We start from the raw sequence: 15,409 nt of genomic DNA, 5'->3' as shown, positions 1-15,409 counted from the left end.
TCAAATCAAACTAAGGAATTGAGAGTTAAACCAAAGTAGTTGTCCCTGTGTGATTGTAGGGTTGGATGTCCCTCTAGTAGTAAGCAAACATGGTTCCCCCACCATCAAAACCTGCAAACACCTCTGTGTCTGATTGTGTCTGTTCTTGTATCTCCATTGTGTCCACAGCCACATGCGAGCCTCAAAGACGTCGGTCTATACAGGATCTGCCAGGGGTTGGCACAGAATCTAGCCAGGTAAGCCACAATCAGTGTTGAATATCAAGTGTTAAACAAATACTTCAAAATAGGCCATTCATTTGAATGTTGTTTTTTTAACTTGTCAACCTCTGTTTTTCATTTCTGCTTGAAATTACTGGACAAATTAGTGAGCGCTCTTTTTGTAGTGTATATGTATTGGTTCTGTTCGCAATAAACAACACTGAACGTAAAATCCAAACTCCCAGAACAGGTGTTATGACAGGACTTTCCCTTATGCAAGTTATAAATCCAATTTAACAACCAGAATATGACAGCAGCAAAACACAAAACCTTATACTTACCTATTCACAACCCACATTAGCTTACTTAATGTCTCCCCCATCCACATTCATCACCAAATTTCTTGTGTTGCTTGGTCTGCTGAACATAACATGCAAAGTAACATCCACAAGGGAAAAGTGCATTGCTAGCATAATTTTACCAGCTAGACTGCTAATTTGCTGGTGAGCTTCATCACATTAAAAACCACATGCTGTGGCCTTCATTCCTCAGCACCACAGCCAACCAAACATTTCTGAACGACTGTAGTCAGCAAGAGAAGTTTTGCATTTGAGTTATCAGTCAGATGGATGTGCCTCTGAGGCTTAATGGCTGTAGGAGATATATATATACACACACACACACACACACACACACACACACACACACACACACACACATATATATATATATATATATATATATATATATATATATATATATATATATATATATATTCTCCAGTAATTAAAAAAAAATTCTCATGTAATGAATTTTGATCTCAAAAAGAAATTAATTTATTGTCATTACGTAGTGTTTTTCTGGTATTGTTTTACTTAATGAATGATACAACAAACCTAAAATACAAATTAGTTCAGTAAATCACAAATACATCACTTTCTTTTTGAAATTCTATATTATATATATTATATAGAAGCAAGTGTTTGTCCCAATGTGGTCATTCTTTATAATTTATTTTATTAGGTAATTTAACTACTGGAAATCTACTTCTCAAAATTTGCAGATGATAGAACAATTGCTCCGCAATTAATCGTGATAAAAGGCTTTAATCCTGATTCACACATCTTGGTGATCTCATTTCTACATCAGGACTATTCGCCCTCTGGTGTTGTACATATTGATGTTCTCTGTGTTTACGTGTTGTCACCTCGGAACAATCTTTGTTGCTGTAACGGTCACAGTTATGCAATGTAAAGTCAAATAAAGCAGTTGTTCAACATTGATCTATTCAGTTTAATCAATGTTCTCTCATTTCACTCCCTTAATACTGTAAAATCGGATGTCAAAATTTTGCTGGTAAGATGAGCTTCTTTTGGTGCAAACCCAATAATAATGTAAAAGTGGTCAGAATTTGCAAGCCATCTGCAAGCATCATTCCAGCACCTAAAGGTAACATGCAAAAAATCTCCACAACCCCCAGAAATGTTATTACTATACGGTATGAGTTAGGGATGAAGGATAAACATCAGCCCGAGATAGAACCTGACCCTTTGATTTTGGCATTCCGGCTGAGGGTCACCTTTTGTAGGAACTAAATTCACATTTGAAAATGTGTTGAGATTAATTGCATATGAGTTATTTCTCTTGAGCTGGAAGAACCTGCGGCCTCCTGGTTGTTTTCTATGGTTCGGAGGTGTTCTGCATCACTTAAAACTAATGAAAATCCATCTTATACTTTGTGGTCATCACAAAAACAAACTATGGCAGCCCTTTCTGGATTATGCTAAATGTAAATTTATATATTGATATATTGTTTGCTTTTACTTGTAAATATTTGCATTGACCCCAAAATAACAGTGTCACTTGTGCTGAGATAAAGTTTCTACTCAGCCAGTGCAGTTCTTTTCTGCTTTCCCAGTAGGGTTTAGGGGTTTCGTAGCCACTCATTCATTTTTCTCTGTAAAGCATCAAGGAGTTTTTTTACTTGTGCCGTCATTCAAAAGAATTTGATTCTTATTCAAGAGACAGAAATTCTTGGGAGAGACGAATATAATATATTTGATATACATGCACACACAATTCTCTGTAGTTAAAGGTTTATGCTGAGCTCAACACCAAGATATTGTACAGAACTTCTGTGAGTAAAGAATGTTAGAAATGTTTGTTGATGTCAGTTTGCTGTGCTATACCATGTTGCTTCTCTTGGAAGATCTAGTGAGACAATATTGCGTACTGCTAATGCTAATGGATTTTTAGATATCGCATGGTAAACTATTGTGTTGGATTCATACTGTTGTTAATAGTTTGGAATTGTAATAAATTAGCCAAAATAAATTCATTGTATAGCAGGCAAAGAGAATAACTGACAATTGTAGGTGCTTTACAGCAATGCAAACCACCAGCTTTTCAAATATAATACAGTTCTAATGTCTTCGTATACCTCCTCATACCAAGACATTATAAAGATTCACTAGAGGATGAAACATGTTAATAATCTAATTTTCTAATGTAACTATTGTCTGGTTTTCTCAGAATTCTTACGGCATGTTTTTTGTCAGAAAATTCCTGGTCTAATTCTCATTGCTTTTATCCTCAGAGCAGTTATTAATCATGTGCTTACTGATAAGAAAGCCACAATTAACAGGCAGCCCATGACCACTAAAAAAACTATATGAACTTTTGTGTAAACAGTTACTATCCTTATACAGGGGAGCAGGAATGGTTGTCAGTCATCTCTTGTTCATAGACCATAGACTAATTTGTCTTTTGAATATCTTGTCACTGGTTGTATAATTTATCTATAAATGGCATCCTGCAAGCAGGAAATTAGGGGGAATATGCTACAGCCATAGGACTTGTTGACATGTACAGTTTTGATATTATATCTTACTGAAATAGCTCAGAACCAGGCAGGACATAAAAAAAAATAAAAAAAAATAATGACACTGATGCATCTATTTAATTTTCTATCAAAAATCCTGTTTTTTAATATCACTTTGATGGCTGGAAAGATGCCGTGCTGGTCTTGTGCCAAGGCTCACAAACAAGCTGTGATTGACTTTTCACATGATTTATAAGACATATCTCCTCTTGCAGGGGAGCAGAAACAGCAGCCGGTCGTCCAGTCCTAGTGTTAGGATGATGCCACCTGATAAGACGGGCAGCAGAGGCTACTTCTCCCCAGATGACCCCACAGGTACATAAGACAATTCCAGTTAAGTTATGGTACCAGCAAAAATAACTTTACATTTCAAAAGAATGGATGCTTAAACTGCTATTAATCCGCTCACTCTGTTTGCCATGCAAACTTTTGAGTCTGGATAAACAAACATACATGTTAACTGCAAATGGACTGCTCAGTATACTACCACAAGCTGTGAATACAAGCTCCCTTTCCTTAACCATGATGAATAGCCTTTCACTGATTGTTAAAAATTTCCCTCCAGTCAAAAGGGTTTTTCTTCTTCCCACAGTTGAATGTGTTTGGCTTCACCAAGTAGAATGCTTTATGAGCAGAGTTTGACATTAGAGGGCTGTTTTAGCATTCATTGGTGAATGTGTAAATTTTCTCTTTGCTCATTGAAGATCTAATATGAAGAGGAAATCCTATGAGCATCATTTGTAACATGAAAGTAGTATCGTAGTACAAGTCTATTGTGGAACATTAAAGTCAGCCAGTACATAAACAATGAGAATTGACTTTCTAAAGAAGCAGGAGACTTTTTTTTATCCAGGAGTGAAACAAGGGAAATAAAAAATATTTGCAGGTTTTTAATGAGGTAATATTTTTTTCAACTTTTTAAACGACTTTCAAATGTTGAAAAATTTTTTTTAATTTGATTGTTGTATATTTATTGCATCTTTAATGTCTACAAGTGAGAAGCCCATAGTCTGTCCAAAAATTGAATTTTTTCCTACAGAAAACACAACCTCCTGAAGCTTTTGCTAGAATTTGAATAAGAATTCTTACATTATTCTGAGCTACTAAAACCTGTGTTCCAACTGCACTGAACAGGTGAATCAAGAGAGCATAACATACAGATGTAATTTTTTATTACTGACATAATTGACAGCATAACTCACTATTATTCTAAAATGATGTTAATACTAATGTCATTGTGGCAACATCTGTGGTAAATCTGTCAGGCTGCATCACAAACATGTAATGTTAATCAGTGTTCTCTGGTGCTGAAGAAGGTGCCAGGGCTCTCCAGAGGTGGTAACGTAAGCTGATACCCATCGTTAAACAAAAATACAGTTAGCTGTTGCTCTTTCTTCCTCAGACACCAACGGCTCTGACAACTCTATTCCCATGGCTTATCTCACCCTGGATCACCAGCTCCAGGTATACTATCAATTTATGAACTAAATGGAACAGCACTTAAAGCTGAAGAACATTTGTTCTGCAATATTAAGACAGTAAATGGCAACATAGATGCTTTATTTTTTTTACAGCCCCTCGCTCCTTGTCCCAACTCCAAAGAGTCCATGGCGGTTTTTGAGCAGCACTGCAAAATGGCTCAAGAGTACCTGAAAGTGCAAACAGAGATTGCCTTGCTGATCCAGAGAAAGTAAGTCGAGCTGCCCTTCCAGCATTTTCAGTCTGTTGTAGTTGGGTAAAAGACGTTTTGTCCAAAGTAGTTTTAACAAAAGTACAACGACTTTGTTGGTAGATTCTTACAATTTTAATCCACACAGTTAATACCTATCCATAAAAACTACCGCAAATTCCGGACGATGGAGCGCACCGTTATATAAGCTGCAGATGCTTATTTTAGGGAAAAAAATCAACTTTGTACACGTATAAGCCGCACCGGTAAATAAGCCGCGGTGCACGGCGGTAACACCTCGGCCGCCCGTTCTCGCGTTTTGACCCAGTCTTCCAGAGCGTTTTCAAGTCCGGGCCATCTGCTATTATGACCTCTGAAAGCTTTTGTCGTCTTTTTGCATTGGGTCAGTTCGTCATGTTGCCGCCTCCAGCGTCTCACCATCGATTCGTTTATGCCAAACTTACGTGCTGCAGCTCTATTTCCATCTTTAACTGCCAGATTGATTGCCTTTAACTTGAAAGCTGCATCATAAGCATTCCTTCTTCTGCTCTCCATCTTGAGGGTGAGTACAAATGACTGAAAATATTGTGTGATGCTCTTTTTACACTGCACCGCGGCATGGACTGGATGGTACTTAGAGAAATTACCATAACATTTGGCCGGGAATTTCCCTAAGTACGGTACTTGGAGCTGCCATCAGGAACAATAGGGTATTACTGCCCGCTGCCGCTGCCTGCCACACCCCAGGGTGAAGGTAAAATCCTCATATAAGACGCACCGGAGTATAAGCCGCGGGGCATGAAGCGTCAAAAAAAAGTCGCGGTTTATAGTCCAGAATTTACGGTAGATAATTTACTTTCAAGACCTGATCTAAAGAGGACAAAAGGGTTTCTAAATGAAGCATCGTTCATCATGACCACATTACTGGAGCTGACCAATGACTGAAGCCAAATGTGCGATATCATGCACGTTGCATTACTGTACTGATATTGAGGACAAACTTTTGTTATATTCGACCAATTGAAGTGATTTAGAATTCAAAAGGGAATACTCTGCGGTGGGCAGCTCTCCCACTGTAGCCAATTTGCCATTTATTTCTATCCATGTCTGCCTTCATGGTACATTTTAGAAAATTTCAAAAAGCCAGCAATCAATACAATACGATCTTTTACAAGACCAGAGTGTGAATCTTTAAAACAATAGATTCAGTACCACAAACAATAAAGCAATAATGTTAATGTTCCATTTCTGTGTTTAGTTTCAAGGAAAATCCTAAGATTATATTAATACCAGTAATTACAGAGGGATATTTGCAGCGGCATTATGAGGTCTTTCCTTTGATGCTTCATGAGATTCCTATAGACAAGAGACTGAAACTTCAAAACTGTTGTCAGTAAAATGATATGAGCTTCTGTTTGATATGATGTGTATTGTGGTTTTCTTGATAGAATCTGTCAGTGTAAAGGAAGATGACAACTAGTATGTACATTTAGTTGAAATCAATCACAGGAGGATGCTGCAATATTTTTTAATGGCTAATTGTGTGTCAAAATACCACTTTAGATTAAATATTGTGGTGCTACAGAGGTGTCCTCCCTAAATGTCATTCTAAAGATTTTGAAGACATTTATGCTTGATATAAAACCCGACAAAAATAGCCTAAGTATCATTTTAAATGTGCTTTTCAATTTAATGAGAATAATGATGTTTAAATTTGATTTCCCTCTAATATTGCAAATTATAATGCAAAATAATATTGACTATATTTACAATTGAATTTTTTTTAGTTTTTTTCCCCCCAAAATGGAATAGCCCTGATGTCAGTGTTGCCTATAATGCTTAAAGCTGCAGATGTTGTTGCTCTGTGGCATCTGTGAATGTGCCTTAGAGCTTTTCACCACATTCTGAAGCAACATGTTCCAACTTTATTATAAATCCAAGGCTCAATCCACGCAGATGGGTCCGTTTAAAATATTGATGATGACACAATAACTGTCCTTTTGTGTATCATTTCTGTTCGGCCCTGAGTCACATGATGAAATCTTGAAATTGACGCCTTTCTTCAAGTCTGGCTTTTTAACAACCACTGCACCGTAATGTTCATAACTTCAATATTACCTACAAATATTACCTACCTATTGCTCTTAGTTCTGAAAGAAGTTGCAATATTTTTAACATTTTACCTTTAAAATATTTTTAAATATGAAATGGAAACAAATCCCTGATGCTCAGGCCCAGCATGGAGTCAGTTAACCAGGCCATACCAAGTTGACTTAAAAAGACGTTTTGATATGAAGGCAAAAATCAATGACTTGAGACTTTGTCCCATATTTATAAAACATGGAGGAATTCAAAGTTTTCACAATTAGCTTTTGGTGAGCATATCGTAGTGTAAATTGGAGATAGAGACATTATTTTGTAGGAATTCTTAATTCCATAGTCATTGTAGTGTGTCGCCATCCCTGTTTAGTTTGTATTGTGCAATACACACAAAAAAAAATCTGCTCTCTGATAAGGTCTAAAGTGCATGGGGGTTAAAGCTGCAGAATTTATTTAAAACAAATGGAAAAATGGAAGCAACAGTTATGCAACAATTATGAAAAGATTGATTGGTCGAGTGCTGCAGTTTTCAGTAGACATGTACTAACAAATACATGGAGAAAATTTGAATGGAAGTGTCTTTATTTCCCCAAAGCAAAAGGCTCATGTTACAGGAGCTGAGTCTCAAGTGCTGGTGACAGGACACAAACCACTGGCAAATCTTTTGGAGATGTCCAGTGGCAAGCCGTTTCTGGTTAGAGACACACAAAATATTAGAGAGGATATTTGTGACAAAGATACCATTTCACTTTTCCACTTTCATCTTAGGAAAAAATCATTTCATGCAGTGCTGCTCAATAAATAAATTTTTTAGAGCTCTGATTGTTGCAAAAAATCCATCTCCAATCACTGGCTGCGCCCTGAGTCCTCCACAGTGTAGGAATGAACACATGTCATTAATGCAATATATAATGGGAGGAATTACTTTCTCACATCATGCATACTTCAATACATTCGCTAAACTTTGGTCTAAGTGGGTCACTTATTTATGGCAGTCAAAGTTGATGGAGTCAAATTGAGGGTTCCTCTTAGATTTGGGGTTGGTTTGATTGTGAAGGTTTTTTTTCTTCTTTCTTTTTTGTCTCCTCTTTTTACATAGAAGGGTGAGTTTGTCTTTGCTCTCCAAGGAACAACTTTATTGGCCTCCTAGTCAATATTAAATAATGACTCAGTAGATCTGCCAACATGATAATTGTTGTGTATTAATACATCCCTTTTTCTGTAACTTGTGTTTGGCAGTGGAGGCATACAAGAAGCTTGTCCAGATAGATATACTCTAACTAAACTATGAATAACATTCACATAATATCTGATTTTCTGTAAATATCTACAATATATTAAGATGAAAACCCTGCTGGTGTAACTACAGTGTCTGGTGAATCTGTTTTTAATAAATGAAAATATTTCGATAGGAGTTCAATGTTGATTTTTGCACGTGTGCAGGAAGGAGCTCATTGCTGAACTGGACCAAGATGAGAAGGACCAGCAGAACACGTCCCGTCTGGTACAGGAGCACAAAAAGCTTCTGGAAGAGAACAAGAGTCTGTCGACATACTACCAGAAATGCAAAAAACAGCTGGAGCTGATCCGTGTCCAGCAACAGAAGAGACAGGGCACATCGTGATGAGACTCACCCTCACAGACCTGTGAACTGCTACCATCCTGTCCCCCACCCCTCCCTCTCCTGCATCATGACACTACCCACTCTCTGCTCCTTCTGCTCCAAATCCACACACACACTGTTCCTAGTCCAGCGTTGTACAGAGACCTGCATTCTACTGTGTCCTGCATGTTACATTGTAGACTCTTTTCTTCTGTCCGGCAGGAAGATGGTGTCCTGTACATATATTTGCACATCTTCACAGTGTATTCTGTGACTGCAGACCAATCAATGACTGCACCCCAGTACCCTGCTGCTGTGCTTCAGAATGGAGCTTCCCTTCTAGGATGGCAGGCTGGTGGGTTGTGTGTTTCTATGTATTGCTCTCAGGGCCTCTGGGCTGCCCGGTCCACTTATCCAGCGTTTTCATTCATCAGCATTCTCTGATGGATCCATTGATATGTTTTTCTCTGTGGCTAATGTAATGGCCACACTGTCCTCAAGAATGTGAAAAAAAGACAAAGTATGAATTATATGCAGAATGCTTAGGATGTTTGCAACCCATTTTACACAGTGTGCTTGGAATCCCTGTTATGCAAATCAAACACCTTTAAATCAATGTATTTATCTTTAACCTTCCCTTTTTAATGATGAAATCACACCTGGTTACTTCCTCAAGGGTTTTGGTGTTCCAGGAGACTTCACACCAAACATCTTCAATCTTCTTTTACAGAAAAACAATCAAATCTGTAGATTGTGTAAACCTGGATACACAAAAAAAAAGAGCTTCCAGAGCAAAAACAGGAGCAATGGATTCCAAGTAAAAAAAAAAACAAAAAAACAATTTGTTTTGACTTCAGTATTGTTTTGCGTGATTTCTTTTTTAAGTAGTTGGCTTTGTATGATAGCTGTTGTGTCATTTTTGCATTTGTAAACTGTCCGCTTCAGTAGGTTCACCTGTACAATGGTATGTAATCCATTACAACAGTTTAGCAAAACGCTTCTTTATTTTTGAGGTCATAGTGTGTGTGGTGGTGGACTGGAGATTATACTGAAACGTTTTTCCAATGTTGTGGCCCTCTCATGCATGTAATGGGGTGTTCCAAGTATGAGATATACCTCTCAACATAACATAGTTCAATTCAACACCATTGCAGCCTACAGCCTCATTTATATACTTGTAAATCTCCTTTTAATACCCCTCGGACAGTGATAGTGTCATTCAGTAGTAAACATTATGATCTTTTTAAACTTAGTTTGTTGCTTTGCATCACATCAAAATGTACAAGTGGACCTGATGAAGTGGCCAATGATTTTATTTTCTTCTGTATGGGAACGCTCGTATAGATAGAATAGAGGAGCCGTTACATCTCTCTACAGTATATAGTTTGTTTTTAGTTCACATGTTGCCTTAGAAGTTGCCTGCATTTTAAGTGCTTGACTTGTTTTATGTGATATTTAGTGGGATAAAAGCTTCAAAAAAGATGTTTTTAATGTCATGGATGTTGAATGAAACAGGGCAGGAGAAAAGGATGTATGTTGTCAAGCTGTAACTGTTTCCCACTAGCTTTATACCCAAAACAATCACTGTACTGAAAAAGGATCTGATATGATTATTTCTTTTTTAACTTCATATCCCTCGAGTATTTTTGCACAATCACTTTAACGCTGGTCATGAACAAATTTTATCTTTCATTTAAACAATTCTGTTTTTAAAAGTGCAAGACTTGTCCTGTCAGACTTTTAGATATGTTACTGTACAGAAGAAGTGAGTTTTCTGTTGGCTAAGAATTCATTTTCCACATTCATCACTTCTCCTAAGCAGTTGGGATTTGTGGTACAGTTTGACTGTGAGCAAGGCATTATGAATAAACTCAATGTTGAAAAGATGCAGTTTCTCATGTGCGCATGTCTGTGTGGATTTTTACTCACGTCTCTTAAATTCTCCTTACGCAATTCTTCATCATGATGGAGAAGTATAAAAGCCATGTATGATTATTGAACAAGTTTAGCTACTTTTAGATGAAATGGAAGTTGATATTGACTGTAAACAAATCCAGAAATGTAAGCCTCACTACACCATCACTACCACCTTAGTCCAATGTTCATATCCAAGCATTCCTCTGGAATATAACACTTTTTTTTTTGTAATTATGTAACATTGTACTGTATATTGATTGGTATTATTTTATTTTGTTTTGTTTTGTTGTTTTTTTTTTTTTTTGAAATTTAATTATTATTTGCTGCCTGTTGAGTGTTTTACCACATCTTATGTTTCCAGAGAATGAACCTACTTCAATTGATATTCAAAGTTTAAAAAGTAATCAAGGTCCCGTTACTCAGTTTAAGGAAGTGCAGCTTAAAACAATACTTTATAGTATTATAGTATTTTAACCTCAAGTGTCTTAAGTAATAGTTTGTTTTCAGCCCCAAATTAAAGCTGCAAAAGACAACAATTAGAAGAAAATTGAAAAATAAAAATACATCCACAATGTTTTGGAAAGGTGCAGAATGAAAGTCAAAATTTATCAGAAAAAATATAGTGGTGGAATTAATTTTAAAAATTATAGCAATAGCATCAACATGTTGACATCACGGGGTGGCACGGTGGTATAATGGTTAGCACTGTTGTTGTGGGGAGTTTGCATGTTCTCCCTGTACCTGTGTGAGTTCTCTCTGGGCACTTAGGCTTCTTCCCATAGTCCAAAGACATGCAAGCAGGGACAAGGTTAATTGGATGCTCCAAATTGACTGTCGGTGTGGCTGTGAGTGTGAATGGTTGTCTGTCTATATATGTTGGCTCTTTGAGAACTCATCCAGGGTTTACCCTGCCTCATGCCCAAAGGTGACTGGGATAGGCTACAGCCCACCCGTGACCCTTAACAAGATAAGCAGTAGAAAATGGATGGATGGATGTTAATATGGGCGGCACGGTGGTTCAGTGGTTAGCGTTGTCGCCCCACAGCAAGAAGGTTCCGGGTTCGAACCCCGACTTGGGCACAGGATCTTTCTTTTTGGAGTTCGCATGTTCTCCTTGTGCCTGCGTGGGTTCTTTCCGAGTACTCTGACTTCCTTCCACAGTCAACCAACCCTTGGCAACCAAGGGAATAGTTTCGTGCAGCAAGCGTTAACTTGATGCGCAGCACGGTAGTACAGTCATGTCTATGTGTGCAGTGGTCAGTACTGTGGCCTCACAGCAAGAAGGTTCTGGGTTTGAGCCCCAGCTCAGGTATGCAGTCATTCTGTGTGGAGTTTGCATGTTTTCCCTGTGTCTTCGTGGATTCTCTCTGTGTACATTGGCTTCCTCTCACAGTCCAAAGACATGCAAGAGGGGAATGGGTTAACTGGATACGCTCAGTTGACCATAGGTGTGACTAAGAACAGTCTACTAGTTCTACTGGTAAGATATTTCGAGTTTACTAGTATTACTAGTAAACAAAATTTTGCTTTACTAGTTACGATTTTTGGCGCACGAGTGCATGCGTAGACCTTACCATAAAGCAAAACCGTCTACTAGACAATTTTGTCACACTAGTACGACTGGTACAGCTTTGAGTTTTTACTAGAAACATTTTCCAGATATCACTGATATCAATATTATGCCCAAACGGCTTTTCATAGACTGGTAGCACTAGTAAAGCCAGAAGTGTCGCTAGTCGTTGTAGAATATTTTTCGGTCTATTAGTCGTACGAGTGACACTTTTTCCTTCACAAGTACTACTAGTGACACTTTTTACTTTACTAATTAAGTCTACTCATGCACTACTATACCAAAATTGAGTACATGTACTCCAAATTTGAGGATTAGGAGAGCTAAACTACAGCTGGTATCATTTTTATGCTCAAATGGCCTTTCATACAGGGCACCTCTCTAGCATCAAGCTTCATGGTTGGCTCTCTGCATTCTGGAGCCACACAGATGTAAATTCATGACACCTGTTTATTAATGCTTGAAACGCAAATACAAGTTTCAGCGAAAGTATGGCTTTTCAGCTTTCAGGCCCATTTTGGCATTGTTGGTGAAAAACAGTATATTTGTTATTTAACAAATAGCTTGTGTTTCAAAAAGGTCAAAGGTTCATTGATTGTCACTCAGTTATGCAGCACATTATGAAATTTGTACTCAGGTCTGATGCAAGAATGAAGACAATAAAAAGAGGTTAGAAACAACCAGTAGTAGATTTAAGTAGATTTTTCAGGTACTTTGTACATTTAGAAGTATTTATTTCTCTGACGACTTTTTACTTTTACTCAGTTACATTTTCAACATAAATATCAGTACTTCCTACTCCTTACATTTTCCAAAAAGGCTTGTTACTTTTTATACATGTAAATATATATATATATGTATGTATGCATGCATATATATATATTACATTTTATATACATGTAAATATATATACATGTAAATATATATATATATATATATACATGTAAATACATATATATATATATATATATACATGTAAATACATATATATATATATATATATATATATATATATATATATATATATATATTGCCGCCAAGATTTTGAAAGATGCAGGAGAAACGGCTGTCTGTGTGTGTGCATGCGCGCATGCGTGCACTTTGGGTTTATGAGCATGATTTGTGACATCATAATTTTGGACCAGGATTAGAAGCTAATCCTATTCCAAAATTCAATGTTCAGAAGTGTGATGTGTTAACCTTAAGTGTACAATACAAATGCCTAAATGCCTGAAGTACTATATAGTGAAGTACATAAGGATACTTGGCAGGTAGTGCTTGTTCAAACAATAACATTGCTAAAGTAGATTCTATATAAATTATCCCGTGTTTGATAGCTTTGCAGCAAGTGAATTGTGCAATAGAAATACTTCTTACTTTTAAAAGTACTTTTGAGTACATTTCAGAGCCTGTACGTTTTGCTTTTACTTGAGTAGATATTTGGATCAGTACTTTTTACTTTTACTCAAGTCATATTTTTACATAGGTATTTTACTTCTACTCAAGTAAGGAATCTGGGTACTTTTGCCATCTCTGGAAACAATACAAAGTACCTTACAAACACTGTACAGTTGGATGGTCCAGACTCATGTCCACAAGATGGCAGTGAATAAATGACAGAAAAGGTCAGAGCATTATGGCTCACAAAGTGCATGAAGCGCTTAATTCAGTTCATGTTAAAAGTGTTAAAAGTGCACAAACTTTCTTTTTGAAAGCTTTGTCCTGGCTGAAATGGCCATGGTTGTCTGAGTGTCCCACTTAATGACTAACTCCACTGAACCAGCATGTGCAAGTGGCTTGTCTAAAAAAAAAGTTGTTGTTATTGTTATTAATAAGGCTTATATCTGTTTGTCCCACCATCAAAAACCTCTGCCTTGAAAATAAATACTGTAGAACAGAAGTTCTCAAAAGTTTGAGGCAGTCTCTCGAGAGGAGCTCCAAAAACATTCAAGTGAGGCGCAGTGAATGCAGGTGGCAGATTATTACTTATCAAAGGACATCTTGGAGATCAACCAAAATGTTTGTGATTTAGATCAGTGTATGGTTATGATATACAGGAGTTATGGATGGATTGTTGTCCTACTTTCCAAGAGTCAGAAACTAATTGCTGACTCAGGTGAGACTGTATTCATGTTTCATTGTTAAAGTTCAAGTTATATTAAACTTTTATGTTCGCTAACCAGCTTGGCTAAATAGTTGATTGTCTACTGGATGAAATGAGAATGAACCTAAATTCTGGGGGCATCCAGAAATGAAACCACAAGTAATATAAGGAGGAGTAACATTTCTGTTTCTTATCTAGGAATCCTAAACTGTAAATTTCAACTCAAAATTTTAATAGATAAACAAGCCTTTACAAAATAAAATACTCACTTGACAAGAAACTTGAAAAATAATACTAATGTGCATTCTCTGCCACATATCCATTATGTTTCATGTGTGGAGATATACAGTCAATACATATTGTTACATTATCCATTCATCCATTGTCTTCCGCTTATTCCTGTTAAGGGTCGCAGGGGGGCTGGAGCCTATCCCAGCGGCTACAGGCGAGAGGCAGGGTTCACTCTGGACAAGTCGCCAATCCATTGCAGGGCCAACACATAGAGACAAACAACCATTCACACTCACATTCATACCTACGGTCAATTTAGAGTATCAATCAGCCTAGTCCCCAATTGCATGTTTTTGGACTGTGGGAAGAAGCCAGAGAGCCTGGAGAGAACCCACGCAGGTATGGGGAGAACATGCAGTCTCCACACAGAAAGATCCCGTGCCCAAGCCGGAACTTGAACCCGGAACCTTCTGCTGTGATGTGACAGCGCTAACCACTGCACCACCACCACCACCGCCTATTGTTACAGTATTTTAATAAAATTACTGACTTGACATGATCAGGGCACTCCTTTGTCCCTCTCACCCTGAATAAATAAAGGTTGAAAAACAAATAAATAAGAATCTGTATAGAAAACGTTATGTTTTGTATTCACATTTGTTTATACTTGAGGTCTCATTGAAATTGGTACAGTAGTTTTTCATTTTGCTTTCATCCAAACAGGTAGACAAATACTTCATCTCGTCTCATATCATTATGTGACTGCTATAACAGGTGTAACAACAAATAAAATCCATTCTTTGTGCTATTTAATGATTCAGAACAGTGTCCCATTCTGTTTAACAACACAAATCCCCTGTTATGTCATTGTGGAGGTAATATGTTTGACTGCTGGCAAACAAAACAAGAATAATCAGTGTCATAATGTAAGAATGTCACATACGGTTCCATATTATTTTGGAAATGAGGTGTATATAACTGATCTACTGCTGTTGAGTACAGCTGTCATTTTGACAAATACCCTTGGCTCCCTCCATTTCATAACTCAAAAAGGGCTTTTACTTTGAGAGGCAGGATTTCGCTTCTGTAGGACTGTCCAGTGCTAACTGTGTCTTCAGCCAGACAGCAGGTGGT

At 37.3% G+C, this 15,409-nt stretch overlaps 1 protein-coding gene across 3 annotated transcripts in view; it reads left to right on the top strand.

Moving 5' to 3' along the window:
- map3k7 (mitogen-activated protein kinase kinase kinase 7) overlaps window positions 1–10,338 on the top strand; it is a 29,412-nt gene extending 19,074 nt beyond the window's left edge. For 2 of the 3 annotated variants that reach the window (XM_086189084.1, XM_086189082.1), the window contains 5 exons: window positions 169–236; window positions 3,297–3,396; window positions 4,484–4,545; window positions 4,656–4,771; window positions 8,294–10,337. In XM_086189084.1, the coding sequence (XP_086045210.1) occupies window positions 169–236; window positions 3,297–3,396; window positions 4,484–4,545; window positions 4,656–4,771; window positions 8,294–8,474 (527 nt within the window). In that variant the 3' untranslated portion in view covers window positions 8,475–10,337. Of the gene's footprint in view, window positions 1–168; window positions 237–3,296; window positions 3,397–4,483; window positions 4,546–4,655; window positions 4,772–8,293 lie in introns of all 3 variants that reach the window. The other variant, XM_086189083.1, reaches the window with a different exon arrangement.
- The last annotated feature ends 5,071 nt before the right edge of the window (window positions 10,339–15,409 follow it).

This window comes from Aulostomus chinensis, chromosome 20 (assembly GCF_037954235.1).
Source record: "Aulostomus chinensis isolate RoL2024-O1b breed Wild chromosome 20, RoL_Achi_v1.0, whole genome shotgun sequence".
NCBI classification, from domain to species: Eukaryota; Metazoa; Chordata; class Actinopteri; order Syngnathiformes; family Aulostomidae; genus Aulostomus; species Aulostomus chinensis.
The sequence above is the reverse complement of the archived record's forward strand: the minus strand, read 5'-3'. Positions and strand labels throughout refer to the sequence as shown.